The 20,566-nt window shown below is 40.2% G+C and overlaps 2 protein-coding genes across 3 annotated transcripts; one reads left to right on the top strand and one right to left on the bottom strand.

Annotated features, from left to right (window-relative positions):
- Window positions 1-6,307: 6,307 nt before the first annotated feature.
- Window positions 6,308-8,092, bottom strand: LOC135676098 (cyclic dof factor 1-like). Of its 2 annotated transcripts, none has more exons than XM_065186921.1 (2): window positions 7,970-8,092; window positions 6,308-7,486 (listed from the first exon to the last, which is right to left on the bottom strand). In XM_065186921.1, the coding sequence occupies exons 1-2, from the start codon at window positions 8,039-8,041 to the stop codon at window positions 6,491-6,493; spliced, it is 1,068 nt and encodes a 355-aa protein (XP_065042993.1). In that variant the 5' UTR covers window positions 8,042-8,092; the 3' UTR covers window positions 6,308-6,490. The 2 variants fall into 2 exon arrangements, with proteins under 2 accessions (XP_065042993.1, XP_065042994.1); XM_065186922.1 differs by having other exon boundaries at window positions 6,308-7,468; window positions 7,970-8,088.
- Window positions 8,093-10,552: 2,460 nt separating this feature from the next.
- Window positions 10,553-19,233, top strand: LOC103987483 (uncharacterized protein At4g17910). The gene is made up of 16 exons (XM_065186914.1): window positions 10,553-10,789; window positions 10,874-10,937; window positions 11,024-11,069; window positions 11,198-11,334; window positions 11,555-11,628; window positions 11,777-11,855; window positions 11,952-12,041; window positions 12,486-12,559; window positions 13,361-13,448; window positions 15,064-15,190; window positions 15,283-15,387; window positions 17,701-17,830; window positions 17,929-17,980; window positions 18,266-18,310; window positions 18,668-18,766; window positions 18,858-19,233. Exons 1-16 carry the CDS (start codon window positions 10,740-10,742, stop codon window positions 19,008-19,010), a joined length of 1,413 nt encoding a protein of 470 aa, XP_065042986.1. The 5' UTR covers window positions 10,553-10,739; the 3' UTR covers window positions 19,011-19,233.
- Window positions 19,234-20,566: the final 1,333 nt, after the last annotated feature.

Below are 20,566 nucleotides of genomic sequence, written 5' to 3'. Positions count from 1 at the left end.
ATTCGGCATGTTTGGCTTAGTAATAGTATTGTGGCATATTGCTGGAGAATTGCAACTTGGTTTGTTCTCGATTGAGTGGGGTGGTGCATGAGGATGATACAACTGACCGTAGTGGCATGATAGGACAATATGTCTAGGTGTAGTTGTATAGTAAAAATACATAATAGACCGATGAGGCTACGATGCCAAGGGCAATAGCATGCAAAAGGCTAGTGAAGCCAGGTATGGTGACATACAAAGGGCCAATAGGACTATATGCGATTGTGTTAGGGGTCAGAGAGGTTAGGCATAACAATACACAAAGGACCAATAGGGGAATGTGCAGTGGTGTTAGGGACAGGAGAGGCCAAGCGTGATGACGCACAAAGGGCCAATAGGGTTATGTGAAATTATGCTATGGGTTAGAGAGGTTAAGCATGACGACATATAGAGGGCCAATAAGACTGTGTGCGGTGATGCGAGGCACCGAGAGGCTAGGCTCAGCAGAGCACAGAGGGCTAATAGGGCCACATGAGATGATGCTAGAAGCCAGTCACAATGACATATAAAGAGCCAATAGGGTTATATGCGATGACACAAAAGGGCTATAGAGGCCAGGTGGGATGACGCACAAAGAGCCAACAAGGGCACATGCTACATGTGCCCCTTCCTTCGATAGGCGAGAAAATCCAAATGGATCAATAAAGGTTTGACAACTGATCGTATGATCGATCGTCAAACATTATCCATATGATATTTTTCAATCCCCTTTGGGTTTGTCATATGTAGTCTTTCCAATGGACTTGGGTGTTGAACCTTTTATTCTTTTGTCGCTTTTATAGGTTCACCATTCCTCTTTTCGACAAGAACAGATTCTACAATGATGTAACAATTAGCCTCTTGTAAGAGCTCCGGGAAAGTTGTCGTAGGTTAGGTAATAACTTTGTAGAAGAACTTTGAAGGTTGGAGGCTGTTGATTAAGACCGATCGACACTCATGACATTCTCATATTCTAGATTATTAAGATCGAGGGATTTGGTTAGGAAGCATTCGAGGTCGTCGAACTTAGACCATTCGAATTTGAGGGGTTTAGATTCTCGGTATTCATTCGAGATAGACCTATGAAGTTCTCTTAAGACATGCTTGACCCTCATTCTAATGCCAAATTATTAGAATAAATTTTGATTATTTAAATTAGAAGTTAACTTAGATCCAACATTATCTTTCTTCGAGTTGGTCCTAAGGTGGAACTCGTCGAATCAATCGTACGAACAATGAAAATATACTCTACATAAAAAATGAGAATCAAAGGTCCGATTTCTGATTTTTTATATTCGGAACCGATCCAATTTGGATTTGATTACTATGCCATTATATTTTATTAAGAGCCACGATAACAATAGGAAAATAATTATAGGGGATGAATAATCTTTATATAGAATTTATATGCGTAAGGACGCTATTTCCAAAATATTCAGCGATATTTATCTAAAAACAACTGTTTCTGTAATTTCGTGACAGCCATGGCGTCGCTCCGCCGCCGCGCGCCGGAGCTCCTCAAGACTCCCCGTTGCGCACCTCTTTGTCAGGCACCAGGGGGTTCGTGGCCGAGCACAGGCGGCCTTAACCGACACGGCCCGTCCGTGCTTTTCAATGGCGATGACCAAAGCCATGGGCTTTCTTCGCATTGTAGGACGCCGACGCTAGGCTACGGGGCGGACAAGGTAAGGTGGCTCGATCCCTAAAGAATGGCGCCGCAACGCCCTCCGCCACATTGTCACTGGAAGCGCTTCGGTTGCCCCGATGCGACAAGGTCACTCGTCCCGTGTGTGGATGTGTCGACCAAATCTTGAAAGAGTCTCGACTTCTTTGTGTTTCTTGAAATGTCGGCTTTTGCGTTTTCTTCTTCTTTATATCTGATTCCTTCTTGCATTATTGCTTGTAAAAATTTTGAGAAAGGAATGATGTTTTGTGGTAATTGTCTTAAATTAATCTTCTCGTATCTCGAAATTTCTAGGGAATGATGTCGGCTCTACCCGTATGACATTCCTAGGGTTTTCCCGGTTGCTGTTCTTCAATCGTTTGAACTTGAGGAGAAAGAATCGATTCTTTCCCTTGCAAAAGATTTTGAGAAAGGAATGATCTTTCTTGGGTTATTGTCTTAAATTTAACCATCTCGTATTTCGATGGTGTTTCGACCAAATTCTTGAATTTTCTCGACCTCTTTGTGTTTCTTGCAGCCTCCTCGGTTCCATCTCTTGATCTTGTGGAGTCGGCCTTTTGTTATTTTCCAAGTATTTTGAGAAAGAAGTGATTTTTTCGTCATAATTCTATATTCACCAACTTAACTTCTATATTAATCTCTTTGCTGGATTGAGTGATAAATGCAATAGTAAAACGTGGATGAATGATTGTGATGCATAGCTCATCTTCTTATTGTTCTTGACCAATTCCACATAATGATTTCTCAAGTATCAAATTTCTCAGATGCTTATATGTACTGATCCTGTTTTGAAGTAAATGCACACCTATCCACTCCTGGAATAGGTGTTTGGTCCAGGTTCCTGGTAGTCCATAGCCATCTCCTCCATCTCCTTTCCTTCCCATAACCCTCCATGAAACAAAATAACCATCCTGTAGCTAAATAACCTTTTTGCTAATGGACTCAACATCAAGGAAGAGAAAACAAAGAACAAGAAGACTCACCCCAGGTTCAGATTTAGATCTAACAATATCTGAAGACCTCAGAGTAGTAGTTCTTCCACATTCTTAGCACCCGGCAAGAACAAACAGGAGTCAGCTACCCTCTTCCTTTTCACCAAAAAGTAACATGGAGAAAGGACTGCAAGGAGGATAGTCATACCTTGGTGAACAGTGTTGATATATCCTTGGGGAAAGTACTCACACAAAAGAATACCTTGGGCCATGGAGGGTGAGATAAGAGCTGAGATGATGAACAGTGTGAAGAACCAAGACTTGATCATCATGTCTGCCTGAAGTAAAATTTAGTCAGAACTCTTCCTCCAGTTCCTTCTTGTGGCCTAGAATATTTGCTCCCCATGATATCATGGATATCACATGACCTGGTAAACTCATCACAAAGCAACAAAGCAAGCAGGCATTGTGTCAGTAAAAGGGTAAATGTTTTTCATGTATAGGTGGGTTGGTGTGCTCTGTTAATGGGGATTTGGCAACAACTTTTGTTTCCATGGCTTGAGGTGAATATTTACTTGAGGCTGCTTTGATCTTTCATTGTTCCAGTAAGGAGAGTTTAATCATGAAAACATACTGAAACATAAAAAAATAATCTTTCATTGTTCCTTCGATTGTACATGACATCATTTTATTCCCATGTTATAGTTGACAAATAACAGCAGTCAAAAGTCTTCCATTTGGCCAGAAAGTCAATGTTGGTGCATGGGTTGAACTGGCAAAGGTGTGACTAAACTTTTTGTGAGTGACGGTTAATGTTTGTTATTTGCAAGTATTGAAGGTTAACATGAGTTTCTTTGTTAGAGAGTAATAGAATATTGGACTGGCTTCAGCTAGGTTTAGTGAAACGCACAAATATTATCCATATAGAGTGAAAAGGAGGAAATAATTTGGGCAATAAATCAATGTGTTTTTGCTGGTAATTATCCTTTTGATTTTGCCGTCTGTATAGAATCCATATTTCTTCATGTAGGAAAACTCATGCATGATACTGGGTTTGAATTGTACAAATGTGCAGTTTCGTACTGAGAGTATGGTATGAAAATACCATATTTCAACTCCAAAAAAAAAAGATGAAATTAAAATGAGTGTTATAAAAAAAAATATCTGAGTGCATGAAATGCAATGAGTATAATGCATGGATTGATGAGTGCAGAAAAAATGAGATGAAAATGAACTTTTTCTTGAAAAATAGAAAATCTAAGTCAAAAAAGTAGGAGCATGAAACAAGTTGTGTCTTTTCTCGCATTCATACAGACATGCCTCATTTTTCTTCCAACTAATAATGGAATTTTGAACATAGTCTTATAACAAGACAACCATGAAATCTTGAACTCCTTGCAAGCAAAATGATTTAGCATGATACCAAGTTCCACCCTCTACATTCTTAAGTCCTTCACATGCATGTGAATCTGTCTCAAATTCTTCTGAATCATGTCCGAGGTTCTTCTTCACATTCCTTGGCATCAAAAAGTCCTACTTGTCTTTGTACTTGGTCATTGCATCTTTTATTGGAACCATCCAATCTTTCATTGGAGCCATGGAATAAGATGGTCCCATTTGTGACCTCAGAACATGCATCAGCCAATCTTGATTGGATCCCAACAATAATTGATGAGTACCATATTCCAAACCTACAAGAAGTATCCTGTTTCTTGTTCCTGAATTGTGCTTGTTCAGTGAATTCTCAATCTCGAGTTATGTCATCCATTCTTTCTCTTTCATCTTTTGTTTTCATGCATACCTCATTAATGAAGTAGACATCAAAAGGGCATGAGTTATTCCTATTTTTACATGTTTCTCATCCCCAGTTTCATGGTCCATCTTTCTTTCAAGTTCCCCTCCACTAGTTGCCATAGTGAGGTCATTTGAATGGGGAAGTGCACTCATGCTTTTGCCAAAGTGGTATACTTTGAGCTTCAGTGCCTTCAATCACATATGAAGCTTCCAATAAGTTCACGACAGGGGGATTGCTCTAAAGCTACATGTATCTTCCCATAGATTCAGAAGAAGCTGATCTCTTTGACCAATGATCTCGAACGGGCAGGCATGTTCTGTCAGTGATCCAACTGGTAAAAGTTATGTTGCATGTAGACTTCATTTTAGTCTGTAGGTTGTGGTACAATTTGGACATGCGTCAATCATAGGAATGCACATCAGGACATGAGATGTGCTATTATACACAACGGAAGGCTTCTATCTCTGAGTTGCTTGAAGCACAGATTCCGCTAATCTAACTTTAGTTACTTTCAGCCTATTAGACCGAAAATGGATTTTTGTTATATGCGATGACGAAAACATGACATTACTAAATGGTTTGGGTAATCTTCTTCTTTAGAGCTATTGTGCTGCTAAAATGTTATTCTTAACCATGAAACTATTTTTTGTAGCTATGCCTCAATCAAGCAGTTGTAAATTAGTCATCATGGACTCTGAATTTTCTGCTTCTGAAGGCCTGGTCACTCCTAGTGCATCATGCAACACACTAACAGGTGATATATCATTAATTCTTGCAGTGTTTTTCTTATTTCCCTCTTGTGCTCTTATGAACCATATGTTGCCATTACAGCTTTTCTTTTTTCTTCATGATGTCCACTAAATCAGATGTGCTTCATGTATGGCCTCTTTTCGTCTCATTATCAACTTATCTGACCAAAATTCAAAAGTTACATATGACTGCAGTCAGTATTGTTTAGTGCTTACCAGAAGCAAGCATGATGATGAAGACATGGCTCTCCCTGTCTATTGCCATTTTTACCAATCTGGTCTAAAAATTCTTTCAGGGTTAAACAAAATGACTTAGTAAGGTGATCAACCAGTAGAGAAATGGATACAGATGTAGGTCAGGGTTAAACATAGTGGCATCATTTCATGTGCTGACTTATGATTCAACCCTTTTACTGAGAAATAGGAGAAGTCTAGGTGACAGTAAATCAATGTGCTAGAAATGTATATAAGCATCTTGGTGTTTTAGATCATCTGAAGGTAGATATCTAGTTTTATACTGATTTAGATGCAGAGAAATTATATTATTCCAAGAGAAACAATATCATAGCAAGTTGATCATAAATAGAATAAACTATATAAAACATTAGAGCATAGAATGTAAATATTTCCAGGGAGTAGGTTGTCTTCCCTTCTTGTCATTGTGGCAAAAAGATTGTATATGGCTTAGTTATCATCTTCCTCCTCTCTTTTTCCACCTTTCAGTAGAAGTCACTTTGGTCGTGGCCCTCAAAAGAGCAAGATGAATGGCTGCCTGTGGCAATAAATTTAGGTCTGTGTTCAGTGGGAGAAGAAGTGGGGGGCCCAAAGGACACCTTCCTCTCCTTTTTGCTTGTCTTGCTCTCAACCCTTTCCACACCCTCTTCAGCTGTGTCTTGTATTATTGCAGCCACAACTGCAAGCAGTTGTCTCTGCCACCCTCCAACTCCCTACCTTGACACTGACAAACAAGCCAATGTAGACATCTCTGCTGACATCTGAGCTTTTCCTGGCCATGTTTCCATCTGCTCTACTTTTCAGCACCAAGGAACTCAGAAAGCAAAGCTTGTCTAAGTAGATCCAGGCAGTAACCAGAAGAAGATGCAGTACTGATAGCATCCAGTAAAGAATCTAAGCAAACAGCGACTTTGATCATTCTCCTCAATCAAGTTTGCAGAGTTATTTATGTGCAGAATAACTTCGCACTCTCCTCTCACCCAACCAAACCATCACATCTAACACAAGGCTACACTATTTCCTACTGCTGCATCTTGTTGCTAACAATCTTCTTCTTCCTACCATGCAAACTTCTCCTCTAGGAGGTCTCCTGGAAGTTGAGAGATCGAGACAGTGCCGCAGGGTTGGCATGCAGCAGAGACGCTGCCTCCCCCGCACGATTCTTGATGTCTCCCTTGGGCTGGAAGTATCCGAGAAGCCCTCCGCTGCCGATGGCACTGTTCTTGCTGCTCTTGATGCCAACCATTGTCCATATGCAGCTCTTTGCAGCTTCTTCAGGGTCATCAATCCTCATTGTTCGAGGAACCAAGATGGAGTCTTCTTTCTGTAGACTGCCATTCTTCACCATGTGTCCTTCCCGCGAGTGCTCGTCTAGGGCCGGAGAACTGGATTCTGCAGATGGCAAACAAGCTACAGGAGATAGCCATGGAATACTCCAGCAAGCTGCAGCAGGGTAGAAGGGAACGGGAGGCGTCCAAGGATACGGCCATGGAGATCTACTGAAACATGGAACCGGAGATGCCTCCGAAGGCCTGCCCGAGTTATCGCGGACCCCATTCTTGTTGCAGCTCGTCGTCTTCTCCGCTGGTCTCGGTGCAGAATCGGAGCCGAAGCTGAGCACGGTGCCATTCGGCTTCAGACTAGGGTGATGGAGAGTCTGGAGGACCGACTCGAACTCGGGGAGGCGTCGCTGATGCCACGCGCCTTTCTTGCTCTTGCGGCGGCCAGCTCCGACGGGGACGTTCCTCATCGTGCCGCCGGCGGTCCAGTACCTCTGGCAGTGCTTGCAGAAGTGGCGCGGCTGGTTGACGTTGTAGTTGTTGTAGTAGCAGAACTTGGTGTCGAGGCTTTTGCACCGGGGACACGGGAGGATCTTGTCGGGCTTCTTCCTCGAGCTTCTTGCATCATCAGGCTGCTGTTCTAGTGGTGTCGTCTTCTTCGTGGAGGCATCGTCGTGAGCGGCGGTAGCCGCCGATTTATGGATCTCGCTCGTCCACGTACTGCTGGTCTCGTTCTTCTCTTGCCAACGTGGTTCGTCTTCTTCTTTCTGATGATCCTGAGTCACAAACATTATCTGCATTGCATGAGGAAATTGGATTACACCCATTCCTTCAAGAATCAAGGTGAGCTAAAGCAGAACATATTCACTGGAGCTTGTTTGATAGATCAACCCAAAAAGAGCAAAAAGACATACGAAAGCAGTTTGCTCAAAGGAAATCTCTTCCGGGTGGGAAGAAGAGTTGCAATAAGAACAAGTGAAAACACAGGAAATCTCGAATAGCGAAAACAACATCAATTAACCTCTCTACAGAAAACCAGGATGCGGTTCTCGCTACCAGACACTTCAGCTCTAAATGTAAAGGAGCAACTTTTCGATGTCATAAACATGGAACCGTAGATCAAAAAGCCAAAAAGAAACTATCTTTCCTGTTTTCCGGAAGAAAAAGCAAACTTTATAGCTCGTAAACGCATAAAAATCCAATCTTTTGTATTCTCCGAAACACAGTTCCGAGTTCTATGAACCCAATTAAACTTCCCAACGAAGCAGAAGTAGGACCTGCTGCAGAGTGATCGTCTTGCCGAAGAGCTTGATGGTGGCGGCGGTGGGGGAGTCCCTGTTCTCAGACATCTCCTCCTCTGTTCCAGGCTTCCCTGTTCAGCTCTGTTTGACCTCTTCCTGCCTCTGAGGTCGGGGTTTAACAGGGCAGGAGCCGAGGAGAGGAATGGACACGTCAGCAGGCCGGAGAGGATTCTGAGCCACAAGTTGGCTTTGTGGCTTCGGGAGTGAGTAATTTGATTCTTTCTGCCTTTTTTCTTCGAACCCCACCAAAGCTTTCGGAGCAACTCATGGCACCAAATGCAGTACCTATGCTTAGTGTTTGACTAAATCTGTGAGATGTTGTCTCAATTTAGCCTCTCATTGGAGTGTTTAGAGGAAGCAAGCAGCAGATTAATGCACCACTGGCCAAATGCAAGGCGGAGAAGAAAAGGGAGGCTCTCTGCCTTTGTCCTTCAATCCTACTCAGCCTCCATTATCTCCTCTGTAGCTCACTTCCATGGTAATTTACCTTTTCTCGTTCCTCTTTACACACTTTCATCATCCATCTTCTTTTCTGGACAAGATTGATAGTTTTTAGTTTCTTTTCCAAGGTGTTCGTGTCCTAATTTTAAGCTTATCTAAGCTCACACACCCCAAGGTTTTTATTGTGTATTCGGATTATTATTATGCTGTAAGTACTAACATATATAGATATATCATATGTGTCAGGATTAGGACATCTCATCTCCTTCCTTTAATGTGAGATATAAGCCAAAGTGCAGCTTTCTTTATCATGTTGTCTCATAGAAGTATGCCCATTTGAATCCTTTGTATTGAATTTGGGTCTTTTCCCCCTTTTTGTCCTCTGTTTGTTATGCTGAAGTTTCATTATGATAATTTTACTGAGTAACTAAAGAGAATTGGATTGGTTTTTACGGATTAATAAGTTTACTTTTATCGTGAGTCGATCTTTTTATTGAATTGGATTGTGACATACACTATTATCGAAACGAATATTCTATTTAGCATAATAAGACATTTAAGTAAGAAAAAACTAATCATGAAGAAGGTTAGAAGATCAGGATGGATTTCAGATACATCGTACCTTTACATGTGGAATGAGAATTACATTCGTCTATTATTATTAATTTGGACTTGATTCATTTTTTCATCGAATAAAATCCTGACAATTTGTCATGTTCCTCTACTAGTGAAGATTGGAATTATCTATAAATATGAATAACTAATAGCATTTGGGATAGGATAGAATTTCCAAATAGTTTCAGAATAAACCCTGTTGACCATAAGAAAGTCTACTGTTACATTGAGTTTCAGAATCTTCAAGCTTCCACCACCAAATTCATCAACTACAGTAGCAGATCTGTATTGCACCCACTGGTTTGTGTGCCCAGATGAATCTAGGGTCCCCTGTTTGCTTGTTCACAGAGAGGCTGGGAGAGGAATTGTTCTTCCCACTGGCACAAAACCATCAGCTGCAGAAGTGTGGTTTCAGCTTTCCATTCTGCTTTCGTATCTGGCAACAAAGAGATGGACCAGCTGACTACTTCCTGGCCCTAACTCAATCTAGTATCACCAAGGAAACAGGCTTGTATTTTTAGTGTTATTAGCAGATGATACAGTGGCAGCAACTCTGAATCAATCTGATGGCGGTCACTCTGTATCAGATTCCAAGACCATGAGTTGCTCTTTCTGCTTTGCAAGACCTTGTTTGAATCGACTTCCTTCTCTATATATGTCAAAGTGGGAACAAAGAAAACCTACTTAGTTGAATAAGCTTAGCATTGGAGGAGAGCAGGACACTGCTCTGGTGGAAGCAGCATCAGAGCAGAGATTGTTAGGTATGAGTGTTTTCCTAAGCTTTTTTGCTTTTTGGTGGGTTGAAGGGCAATGCGCCACCAAGCGCAAATCCATCTGTGGGCACTGCATTAAAGGAGAGCCCTCATGGCTCTGCTAATGATGGGCAGCCTTGCATGGTGAGCTGAGCCACTGTGGAGAGGATGACCTGCCATCAAGTATGACTGATTTCATTGGCCTTCTCTCACTGCCCACGGCCTCGCCTCGCCGTCTTTAAGTCCGGCATCGGGATCGAGGTGCCCATGGAGGAGCGATACCGGATGGGGTTCGTCGACCTGGTCCATGCGCTCATGCGCCGTCGGATTACCGGGTCACCAGCTGCCTCTTCCGGGGGCACGCCAAGGAGACGGAGGAGGTGATGGAGAGCGTCCTGCTGTTGGTTGGCGCGGTGTGCAGCGGGCTCTTCCTCGTCTTCCCCGCCACACAACGAGATTAATGATATGCTTAGCACGAACCCGAACCGTGTGATTAGCCATGCCACGTAATATGGTGACACGAAGATAAGTTGAGCTCTGACGTGGATAGATGACCTGTTCGAATGCTCACACGGAAGCTCACGTGTCGGCACAAGCCGATGTGGAGGATGACGTGTCACATTACTCGTATCAGTGACGATCAAATTTACGGTGTAATTTGTTCCCTTTAATTACAAGATCAGCAACAACGAGACCCAACTCAGCCTACAAATCTCGGCCGGGTCAGAGCAAAGCCGGTCTAAGCTTCACTTGGACGTTCTTCAGTTTATATCGGTTTCGGTCGAAGCGGTCTATTTAACGGCCCGTTACGCTTCTTCTAACAAGCCGGACAGCCACCGCTTAACGTCGAAGCGGTCTATTCTAACGGCCCGTTAGGACTCCGACTCCGACCCCGACGGCGATCGATCTCCCCCTGCCCCTCCCCTCCGACTGCCGCAATGGATCCCCTCCGGCAGACTCTCAACCCCAACAAGCGCCTCAAAGAAGAGTAAGTGATTCCCTCTCGGTGTCGTTTCCTCTCGTTTCCTGAATCTTCTCGTCAAGAATTTTCTTGGCATCCCTTTTTCGACAGATTCGTCAGCAATCTCACGGGATCTTCCATGCTGGAGATTGCCGCGCTCTCCGCAATCATACCTGTAATCGTCTAATTCTTCTTTGCCGGTCAAAAGTATCTTGACGGAATAATGTGTTTATTTGACCCATTAATCGTGGTTGCTTTCAGGCTTTGGTAATCCTCCGCCAATGGAGCTGCTTTGCGAGAGTAAATGGTGACTTATTTTCTGGATTTTCCCTACCAAGATTCAATCTTGTTGCGTTGGTTCCGACAATCTTGAGGATTTCCTTGGTTTTCGATGACTACGACTTTCCACAACTGCTAACGATCTCTGTCTTTTAGGCAAGTTTAATGTTGAGGTTGCAACGTCAAAGAAGGATGATGATAAAGTCCCTAGTCGTAGAGATTTTAGGAGCTATGCAGTTTCACTTGTCGTCGATTACTTGTTTGTTGTTCTTCCAGTTCTTCTTATTCTCACGGTATGAGCTTTAATTGCTCGTTCCATTTATCATATTAGCATCCTTTTTTTCTTGTTGTTTTGGTTTAACTAACTTCTACATTTGAACTTGTAAGCACGTTCGGGGCGCCTTTATCGTTATATATCTAGGACCTATGGCTATCATGTCATTCAGTTTGATGTGCATTTGTCTCTCTGGAATTATTTAAGAAGTACTTTTGTTATTGAAATTTTCCTGGCAGGTTCTTGCTGATTGGGCTTATATATTCACGGTTCTGATTATTTTGTTGCTCCTTCTATGTATATCAGCTAAAAGGTTGTTTGTTCTATCAGTTAATCCTAAAATTTTATTCTTTACTTTGTTTCTATGGATGAGGCTTCATCGTTTAGATATAGGGGGTTTTGTTTGTGAACTCATATAGGATGTTATTGATCACACACTTAATGGATCATTTCTGGTGCAGATCTTCATATCTTCGTTTTAAAGGAGAACAACATTCATCTTCTCCAAGAACAACTATTTCATCATATAGAGTATTGGTGGTATGCAAATCATTATAAATAAGCTAATGTAGATCAATTATTTCAAGTATGTTAAAAAAAAAAAATCTGGGATGGGTACTAATCTTTTTGATATAGGTCATCACAACATGCTTGAGCATATTAGCTGTGGACTTTAAAGTCTTTCCCCGACGCTATGCAAAGACTGAAACTTATGGTACTGGTTTGGTAAGCTTCTATCACGAACATAACTCATAACTTTTATGTTTTGGTCTTCAGTGGTTATCTTGCTCCAAAAGAAACTAGAAAAAAACCTACTCATGTTTAGGTAACCTAAATAACTTTTATGTTCACATATTATCTCATGTGCAGTTTTTGGACCATTTTGGTTCTGCATAATGACCCATGTGTAAGTCATTGATTGATTTAGTGGTTATGCAAATAGATTGTTACCCATAGTCAATGATTCAGATGCACTAGCTGAGAGATATAGACAATTGCTTTCATTTCTTATCTTGAAATTTTATTAATCTATGCTCATTTTCCAACGTAGAACTATGTTATTGCAGTTGGGTTAGTATATGCTTAAAGCCATTGCATATTTCTTTTATAATGTGTAAAACATATCTTGATATCTGCATTATTGATTATTTATACATATTTTTTTGGTAGATGGATCTGGGAGTTGGATCATTTGTCATGGCTAATGCATTAGTTTCAAGAAAAGCACGGAATTCCATTTCAGTGTAAGTAATCTTATAGTCCTTTAACAATATAATGGATTTAACAGGTGCTAGCCTACTGTCATGTGCATGCCACTCTCTCTAATGGACACAACTATCAACTTACAGTTATTTAACATCTTTTTTTTTATGCCAACTGTAATTTCCGATTCTAATGCATATTTTAGGTATTTTTATTTTTTTCCAGTATTAGGAAGGAAATTAGCTGACAACAACAGAAATTGATGTTATTGTCAATTTCTGTTAGTATGCTGTCAATGGAACTGAAAATGTTGCTATGAAATTGCATGTCATAGAATTTCAAATGGTGAAATACCTCAAAAGGTATGATCATCCTAGTGGAGAAGGAAATTACAATGGAAGAGGGCTTTGGTGAAGCTTTAGCTTGAACTATCATGCATTTAGTGTCATCTTTTTGGTTGGCAGCATTTTATCTACAACTTCTAGTTTTTTTTGCTTGACTGAATTTCAAATGGTGAAATACCTCAAAAGGTATGATCATCCTAGTGGAGAAGGAAATTACAATGGAAGAGGGCTTAGTTGAAGCCTTAGCTTGAACTATCATGCATTTAGTGTCATCTTTTTGGTTGACAGCATTTTATCTGCAACTTCTAGTTTTTTTCATCTATCTCAGAAAGATAAGGTTCAATAGTTGCATTTTATCAGCATGCAGAAATGAGTTCAGGTGCAGGGAAATGATTGCAGACTTATTAGAACTTATGTATACTGAAGCTATTTTGATTTATGTATTGGTCTCCTCCGCAATTATTTTTGAAATCTTAAGTTCTATTATTCCCTCCTTAGGAATTGGAAGGCAACACTTAAATCTATAAGCCCGCTATTATTCCTAGGTTTTGGTCGGCTCATTACTACAACAGGTGTAGATTACCAGGTGGGATCCTCTAGTCTTTTGCTATTTATATAAAGCTCTGTGCATTATGCATCTAAATTGAATTGATAATTCATATAATTTACCTGTAGTCCTCTAAAGCTCAAGTATTTAAATGTTTAGTTGAAGTAGCTAATATATACAACATGTGGCATTGTGAACTATTAAAAAGGATGGACTTTGCTGTGCTCAAGCCCCTCAACATTAGAAAATCTTATTACTTTTTTTCCTTTTCCTTTACAAATATTAGTCCCTTTTCAGCTCCTGTTTGATCTTTGGCTAGGGCATATAAGGCAAGTTTGGCTTGATAGAAGTTATTGTTGGTTTCACATGATGGCAGGTTGTCTTGTCCTTTACATATAGCCTTTGAATTTATATGCTTCCTTTGGTTCTTCGTGCTAATTTATAATCATTTCCCCTCATTGTATTTATGTGCTTATAAGGCCTTTTCTTTTACTTGATTATTATCTGTGTTCACTTTGTTAAAGCTGCTTTCTTATGTTTATGTAAATTTGGTTGTATGGTTCAATGAGGTATTCGTCATTCGAGAGAATATATCTCAGTGCTGCAGGGTAAATAGCAAAGACCAAGTGCATGATCTAGACGATATCATGAAAGTGCCCGTTATTTCTTTTGGTGATATTATAATTTGATGAAACCAACAAGTCAACCCTGACGACCAGCAATGAACCAGGATACACCAAAATTTAACTGGTTTCTGGGGCTGTTTTGCAAGTCAGATAGCCAATTGGGCTGCGAACAAGGTGATTTCACCTGCTTCAGTCCAATAAAGGCTATATAACCTGATAAACTCACCATACTAGGCTTACTGGGTGATAAAGAGTTGGTATCATAAGGTATAGGATATTGAGCGGTAGGCTTACTCAATGTACCTGTGTCATGTTCCTTTTGTCATTTATGGCAGTTTTCAATTCTTTTTCTTCCCTCTCCCCCCATTTCTTCGACTCTTTCTGCTCTTTCTCTCTCTTTCTCTTTGTCATTCACTCCTTCTCCTTCCCCTGCATCACAATTGTTGCCTCCTCCTCCTTCTGGTATATGTTGCCACCACCTCCTCCTCATTCCCTACCCTCTTCTCTCTGTCTCTTTTTCTACTTTGTTCAATTCTCGCTTCCCTCTCTAGCCAGACCCATAATGGTCGGCAGGAGTATATGGATGCCAAACCATGGTTTTAGATACCACTTGGAGTGGTTCATATTGGGTGGTAGTTACCAGCCCAACGAAGAATTAACACATGGGTTGGCACTGTTTGGGCACTCAAGTCTGATTTACTGGGCTACCCTTCTAGAGGGCCAGCCTTGGCATTATAGTAAAGTTGCTCCCTTCTTGTTTAAGTGACAAAAATTCTAGTTATAGAAACATCTTTATTTGTAGGGATAAGACTGTGTACGCTAATCTATTCTTAGAGTCGGATCCCATTTTGACAGGAGCCTTATGTGTTTGGCTATCCCTTATAACCAGGTGTTCTTCACTGGAGCCTTCCATTTCATGACTTCAAGTTGCTATATAATCAGCTGTATTTGGGATCACCAATTTTCTTGTTTCTGCTGTTGTTCTTGTTATTTTACAGTTCTTTGACACAACTGTCCAATCTATGTAGGTACATGTAGGAGAATATGGTGTGCATTGGAACTTCTTTTTCACCCTTGCAGCAGTATCTTTACTTACATCTATATTTAACATCCATCCAGAATACTGTGGATTTTTCGGTTTGTTAGTTCTCATAGGTACTGGCTAATAAAATTATTGTGAGTACAAAATGAACTTTGGACACTGTATCATATCAACTGCTTAATCAATCACACAATTCACCTTTCAGGTTATCAGGCATGCTTGTTATGTGGGTTAAATAAATACTTGATCTCCCATGAAAGGACAGCTGATATCATCAGCCAAAATAAAGAAGGCCTATTCAGTATATTTGGTAAGAATTACTTATAGCATCCATTTCTTCTCTTTTTGCAGCTCTTATTTTCAGTTGAATGCCTGATGTGTTCAAGAAATGGACAAAATAGTGTCTTAAATATATCATTGATAAGCCTTGATTTATTGTGTGTTATTGAACAAACTATTAACTGATCAATATTTGAAAAGGAGTGGTTTTCAAATGCAGCTTTCTTGCTGCCCCGCTGTCAGTTGCAAAAAGAGTTGTCGTCTTCTATAATATATGGGTCTTCCATGACCTTCAGAAACTAATCATGTTAAATATGCTATGTTCATCCTGAGGCATCATTGAAATTTCCTTAACCAGTTGCCTTGATTTTGAGCATATAATGTTTGATGTCATGTGACAACAGCACTTAAAAGAGCCATGAGTCAGAAGAAGAGGATTTCAGGATAAAAGAGGAAAGAAGAGAACACAGATAAGTTGAGAAAAATTAAGGAACTGCTGGCCGAATTAGTCCATTTCTTTCAGAACTTCTGTAAGGTTCATCTTAAAGCAAAGGCACTCCCTGATTCAACTACCCCTAATTTTTCATCAGTTACTATTAGTTCTAAGCTATATGTATTCTTATTTCTCCATAATGGCTTATTCTGGAATCAATGTGAGTACTTCTATGACTCATCTAAAGATGTTTAACGTGGATGATTAAGGACGGAATAGGAAAAGGAGGTTTCATATGGAGTATATAGAATCTAGAAATATCAGTCCAGAAATAAAAGAGAACAGAGGTTAGACTAATCCCTCAGGAGCAGTCGCTGGAGAGAATAAATGGTGATGTCTCACCTTTCTCCTCGAGGCAATAATGATGCAGCCCAGTGACATAGAAGTGGCACGTCCATGGCTAAGAGGCATAGCTGCCGTGGTGTCACGGACAAACTTCTAAACAAGGTGTTCGATGTAATGCTTATACATGTCCGTGTCGTTTGACATGTTCATGCCTTGTACAACAGGTAGAGGGGCGGCCGAAGGCTTAATAGTCCCATGTTATTTGGGTTGGTGGCCTCTTTAGGCTTGTAAATAAAGGTTGTGTCATGTGGACACGTTCGAGAGCTTTTCGGTCTGTAATGGACCATTTTACCCTTTGTTGTGCCACTGTTCAGAGCTTGTAAAGTCTGTTTGTAATTTGCATTGTCTATGAAGTGTTTTTCGGACATGTTTGCTTGTGGATCCCGATTGAGGCGTTCTCTCTAACCCGTTCTCTCTTTTGGTGGTCCTAAGGGACAATGGGAGGCTTCGGGGAGGCTGACCTTTGCGGACGGACACGCAAGGGTGCCGCACGACTTAGGCAAAACCAGCTAAGTCCGTGTCAGTGGGCCATGGCTGCAGCCGTCTTCTTTTTCTTCTCTTCCTCTTCTTCACTGGTTCACTGGATTATCTTATCTTACTTCTCCACTCTGTCCTGTCTCTCCGTCTTTCCTGCTTGATGGATTCTGATGGGAGCAATGATGGAAGCAACATACTCATGTTCTTATTCTCCTCCTGTGGATATATTCTTAAACCACAATGTTCCTGCTGGAGTCAGTCTGAATACAATGATTCATGTTTATTCTAGTCTCTGTTGGCGATCAATTTTGAATTTGTCATATATGAACTGAGATCAGTCAGATTATATGGTGAAGCATACAAGCTTGGAATCAGTCTATCTCGGTTGGGAAAGCTAATTCCAGCTGATATAGTGAATCAATGTTGCACATGGTTGGTTCCATCAACTTCACTGATGATTTCTGGAGTCATCTAAGAAATCAGGCAGAATCAAACTAACTCTGGTCAATCCCTATCTGGATAAGCTAGATTGAATTTGATTGAACTTACCTTCTCCTTCTCTTGATTCTTCACCCTCTTCTTGTCCTTCTCCTCCACGCAATATCGTTGATGCTGTAAATGCTAGCTTGCTATATCATTGATGCACACTACTAGGACCGGACAAAAAAAAAACCTAGAATTCAGCAAGAAAATCCTCCAATTATGCATACATGACATTCTTCTTTATCCAAGGTTTATCCTTCTCCACTTTGGCTTCCTTCGGTTAGTGGTAACACTTGTTCCTCCCACAGTAGTGTCACTGCTTGATGCAAAATCTCAGGCCAGGGGTATCTTAAAGATGGAAATGGATATGTAGATATAATTAGTCTAGTCTAGCAAAAAATAACTTTGAGGAACGCCATGAAAATAAGGGCTTTTCCAGCTTATTTTTTCATCAAAATGAAATGTTTCACCAAATACTTATTTAGTAGTAGAGATATATATTTGGGCCTTGGATTTTGAATATTCATCTATTGTCTTTTCTGCTAGGATATTGGGGTATGTATCTGGTTGGTGTGCATCTAGGATACAAGATACTTTTCAGTAATCATTCATCAAAGAAGGTTGGAAGCATTCAGTCTGCAAGAGCTAGAGTTTGGATCCTTGCAGTTTTATTTTGGTAAATATTATTCGAAACATCTACTGTACTTGTATTACTCATATTTTTAGCTGCTTGGTTGTCTGTCAACCTCATGCCTTCTGATGCATTTGAGATAGGTTCTTAACTATCATTCTGGACAAATATGTGGAAAGAGTTTCTCGGCGAATGGTAAGGACTATAATCTATGAGATTCATCTTGTAAATGTCCGAAGAACAAGTATGATATTTATAAACTGCTTGGTGTCTATTCCAACATCTGTATATTAATGAAAGTAATATTTGTCAAACACTTCTTTTATTTAAAAATTGAAACAAAAAGAGTTGGATTTGTTCACTCTGAACTGCACCTCAATGCACATTTGTTAGATATGGTTTTCAAGTTCTGATTAGTGCAACATTTTTTTGTATTTGTTGCTTTGGTGGTCAAGCCTCATAAGAAGTTTTTCTGTACAGTGCAACCTGGCGTTTGTTATGCTGGTCTTTGCACAGAATTTTCAGGTATTGGTCTCAATTTTCATCTTGTTTTAAATTGCCATTTGAGTAGTTCATTGTTATATTATTCTTGCTACGGTAGCAATAGAAGGGCTCTAATTTTTGCTAGTATAATTCAGCAAAAGAAATTATTGTAACTTTTATGGACAACAAAGAGAAGAATGAAAATTATTTTCACCTTTCACCAAAATAAAGAACACCTAATATTTTCAGCTCATATGGAAGATATGTATCTAACATTCCTCCCTCCCTCTTGAACCAACTATTTCTTATTGACACAAACCATGTTCTTAACATCATTATTGATTCACTTTCTCGGGGCACATGGTTAGTTACCTAGTTCTTCAATCTGTCCTTTGGCAGGTTCTATCAGTTCTCATGCTATCGGATCTAGTACCGGGACAAAAGCCTTTGGCTCTTGAAGAAGCATTCAATCAGAATCTTCTCGGTTCGTTTCTTCTGGTGAGTTAGACATTAAATTCTTCCGGACCTGGTGTAGGCTGATTTTTAACCCTCGATAGGGCTCAGTATCCAAATGGCATATTCTCTGCAGGCAAATGTGCTAACTGGACTAGTAAACTTATCCATGGATACCCTATCAGCTTCCTCTGTGACAGCAGTTGGCGTCTTGTTGGGTTATTCTTTTGTTCTCTCAGCTGTTACTGGACTAGTGTGGTCCTGTGGCATCAAACTAAAATTTTGGTAGATTTAATTGTATAATCATTAATGTTGTTGTTAGTTTGATGTAAAAAGGTAGTCAACCGATGCCCCGAACATTCTTTCTTCTATCCCATTTTCAACTTCGGTTAGTCTACTATGAGTTTGATATTTTTATGCTTTCTAATGTTGTTCATTAATGTCCCAAGTGTTACAATGTTTTGAACTCTTGTTAAGTACATGTTCTAGTATCAAATTCTATGCCTATTGAATTGACTTGGATTCCATCATCTGCTCTTTGTGAATACAATAGACTCATTTCTGATGTGTTTCTTCAAATTAAGGTGTGTGAACTTGTGCAATGCATCAGAGATTAAGGATGATTGCTCATCATTTGCATGAGAGACAACAAATGTTCTCAGATTAAAAATCAAAGACCAATGTTGGGTCCCTGTGTTAAATCAGATGCAACATGTCCGAGGTGGTATATGTTTCATATTACTTATGCTGATATTAGCATATGTGTGTGTGCGTGTGTTTTTTTGTGTTTGCAAATGGAAAATGAAGACGAGATTAATTCCCAAGACCTTGTTATCGATCAAGGACCGATATTGATCGTGTTGATCAAACAGTTAATTCATTGTTATTGTTTCCATTTTGCAGGGCAGAGCAGAATGAGAGGGATGGCATCATGCTTGGAAGCGTCGGCCAACTAGTGAGCGCAACTTAGAGAGGCAGGCGGCTAAGCATGGGCGGGTCGACGTCGTTACCACTACCGCCACCACCATTGGCAAAGCAAAACGAGAGGGATGGCATGGCATAATGCTTTGAAACTAGCGTCGACCAATTAATGGGCTAAACTCGCTTCAAGCATGGGCAGTCGACGTCGGCGTCACCACCACCACGTCGCCTCCACTCCATGCTATGCACACTTCGTCCTGCTGCTAAATAAATACCATGCAGGATTCCAAGTCTGGTCCAATGAACAGGTGCCATCTCAGCTACACCTCCCTCCATTTGCTCTCACATTTCTTTATTCCTATGATATCATTCTAAGGATTAATACTCTTCCATACCTATGCATTTAATAAAGCCATAATAATAATAATAACAATAGTAATTTGATGTTATGGCATTGAGGTAGTCCAATTAGGTTACATTCAATCCACTCGAGTTGGAGATGATAAGTGTTGGTATGTAGAATTTTCCAACCATACCGCTGGATTCGATCTGGTCAAATAGTTTTCATCTCTAAAGAAGAGGAGAATGGAGAACTTAGCAGCACCATTCAACCAAATGGATAATCTTTTATGGGCACCAAGAACATAGCAATGCCACCTTGTTCATGGCTTGAACTGTGAGAACATGGGGTGTAGAATTAGCTAGACTCTTAGAACTTGGTTCAAATGATTTTTATGTATAGTGGAGGAAATAATAATAATAATAATAATAATAATAATAATAATAATAATAATAATAATAATGGAAATGAAAATGGATGATGGTGATGTACCAATATCCATATATGTGCAATAACTTTGAGGAGAACAAAGTCAAATGTATTGAATGCTTACCCATATGCTTAAGATTTAGGTGAGACACATA

Source organism: Musa acuminata, chromosome BXJ1-6, assembly GCF_036884655.1.
Source record: "Musa acuminata AAA Group cultivar baxijiao chromosome BXJ1-6, Cavendish_Baxijiao_AAA, whole genome shotgun sequence".
NCBI lineage: Eukaryota > Viridiplantae > Streptophyta > Magnoliopsida > Zingiberales > Musaceae > Musa > Musa acuminata.
This window is presented reverse-complemented; position numbering and strand designations above follow the sequence as displayed.

Coding starts and splice junctions, on each gene's coding strand:
- LOC135676098 (XM_065186921.1), bottom strand. CDS start 8,041: ATGTCTGAGAACAGGGACTCCCCCACCGCCGCCACCATCAAGCTCTTC. Junction 7,487..7,969: donor AGACGATCACTCTGCAGCAG/GTCCTACTTCTG, acceptor CATGCAATGCAG/ATAATGTTTGTGACTCAGGA.
- LOC103987483 (XM_065186914.1), top strand. CDS start 10,740: ATGGATCCCCTCCGGCAGACTCTCAACCCCAACAAGCGCCTCAAAGAA. Junction 17,831..17,928: donor ATCCTTGCAGTTTTATTTTG/GTAAATATTATT, acceptor CATTTGAGATAG/GTTCTTAACTATCATTCTGG. Junction 18,311..18,667: donor TCTTTGCACAGAATTTTCAG/GTATTGGTCTCA, acceptor GTCCTTTGGCAG/GTTCTATCAGTTCTCATGCT.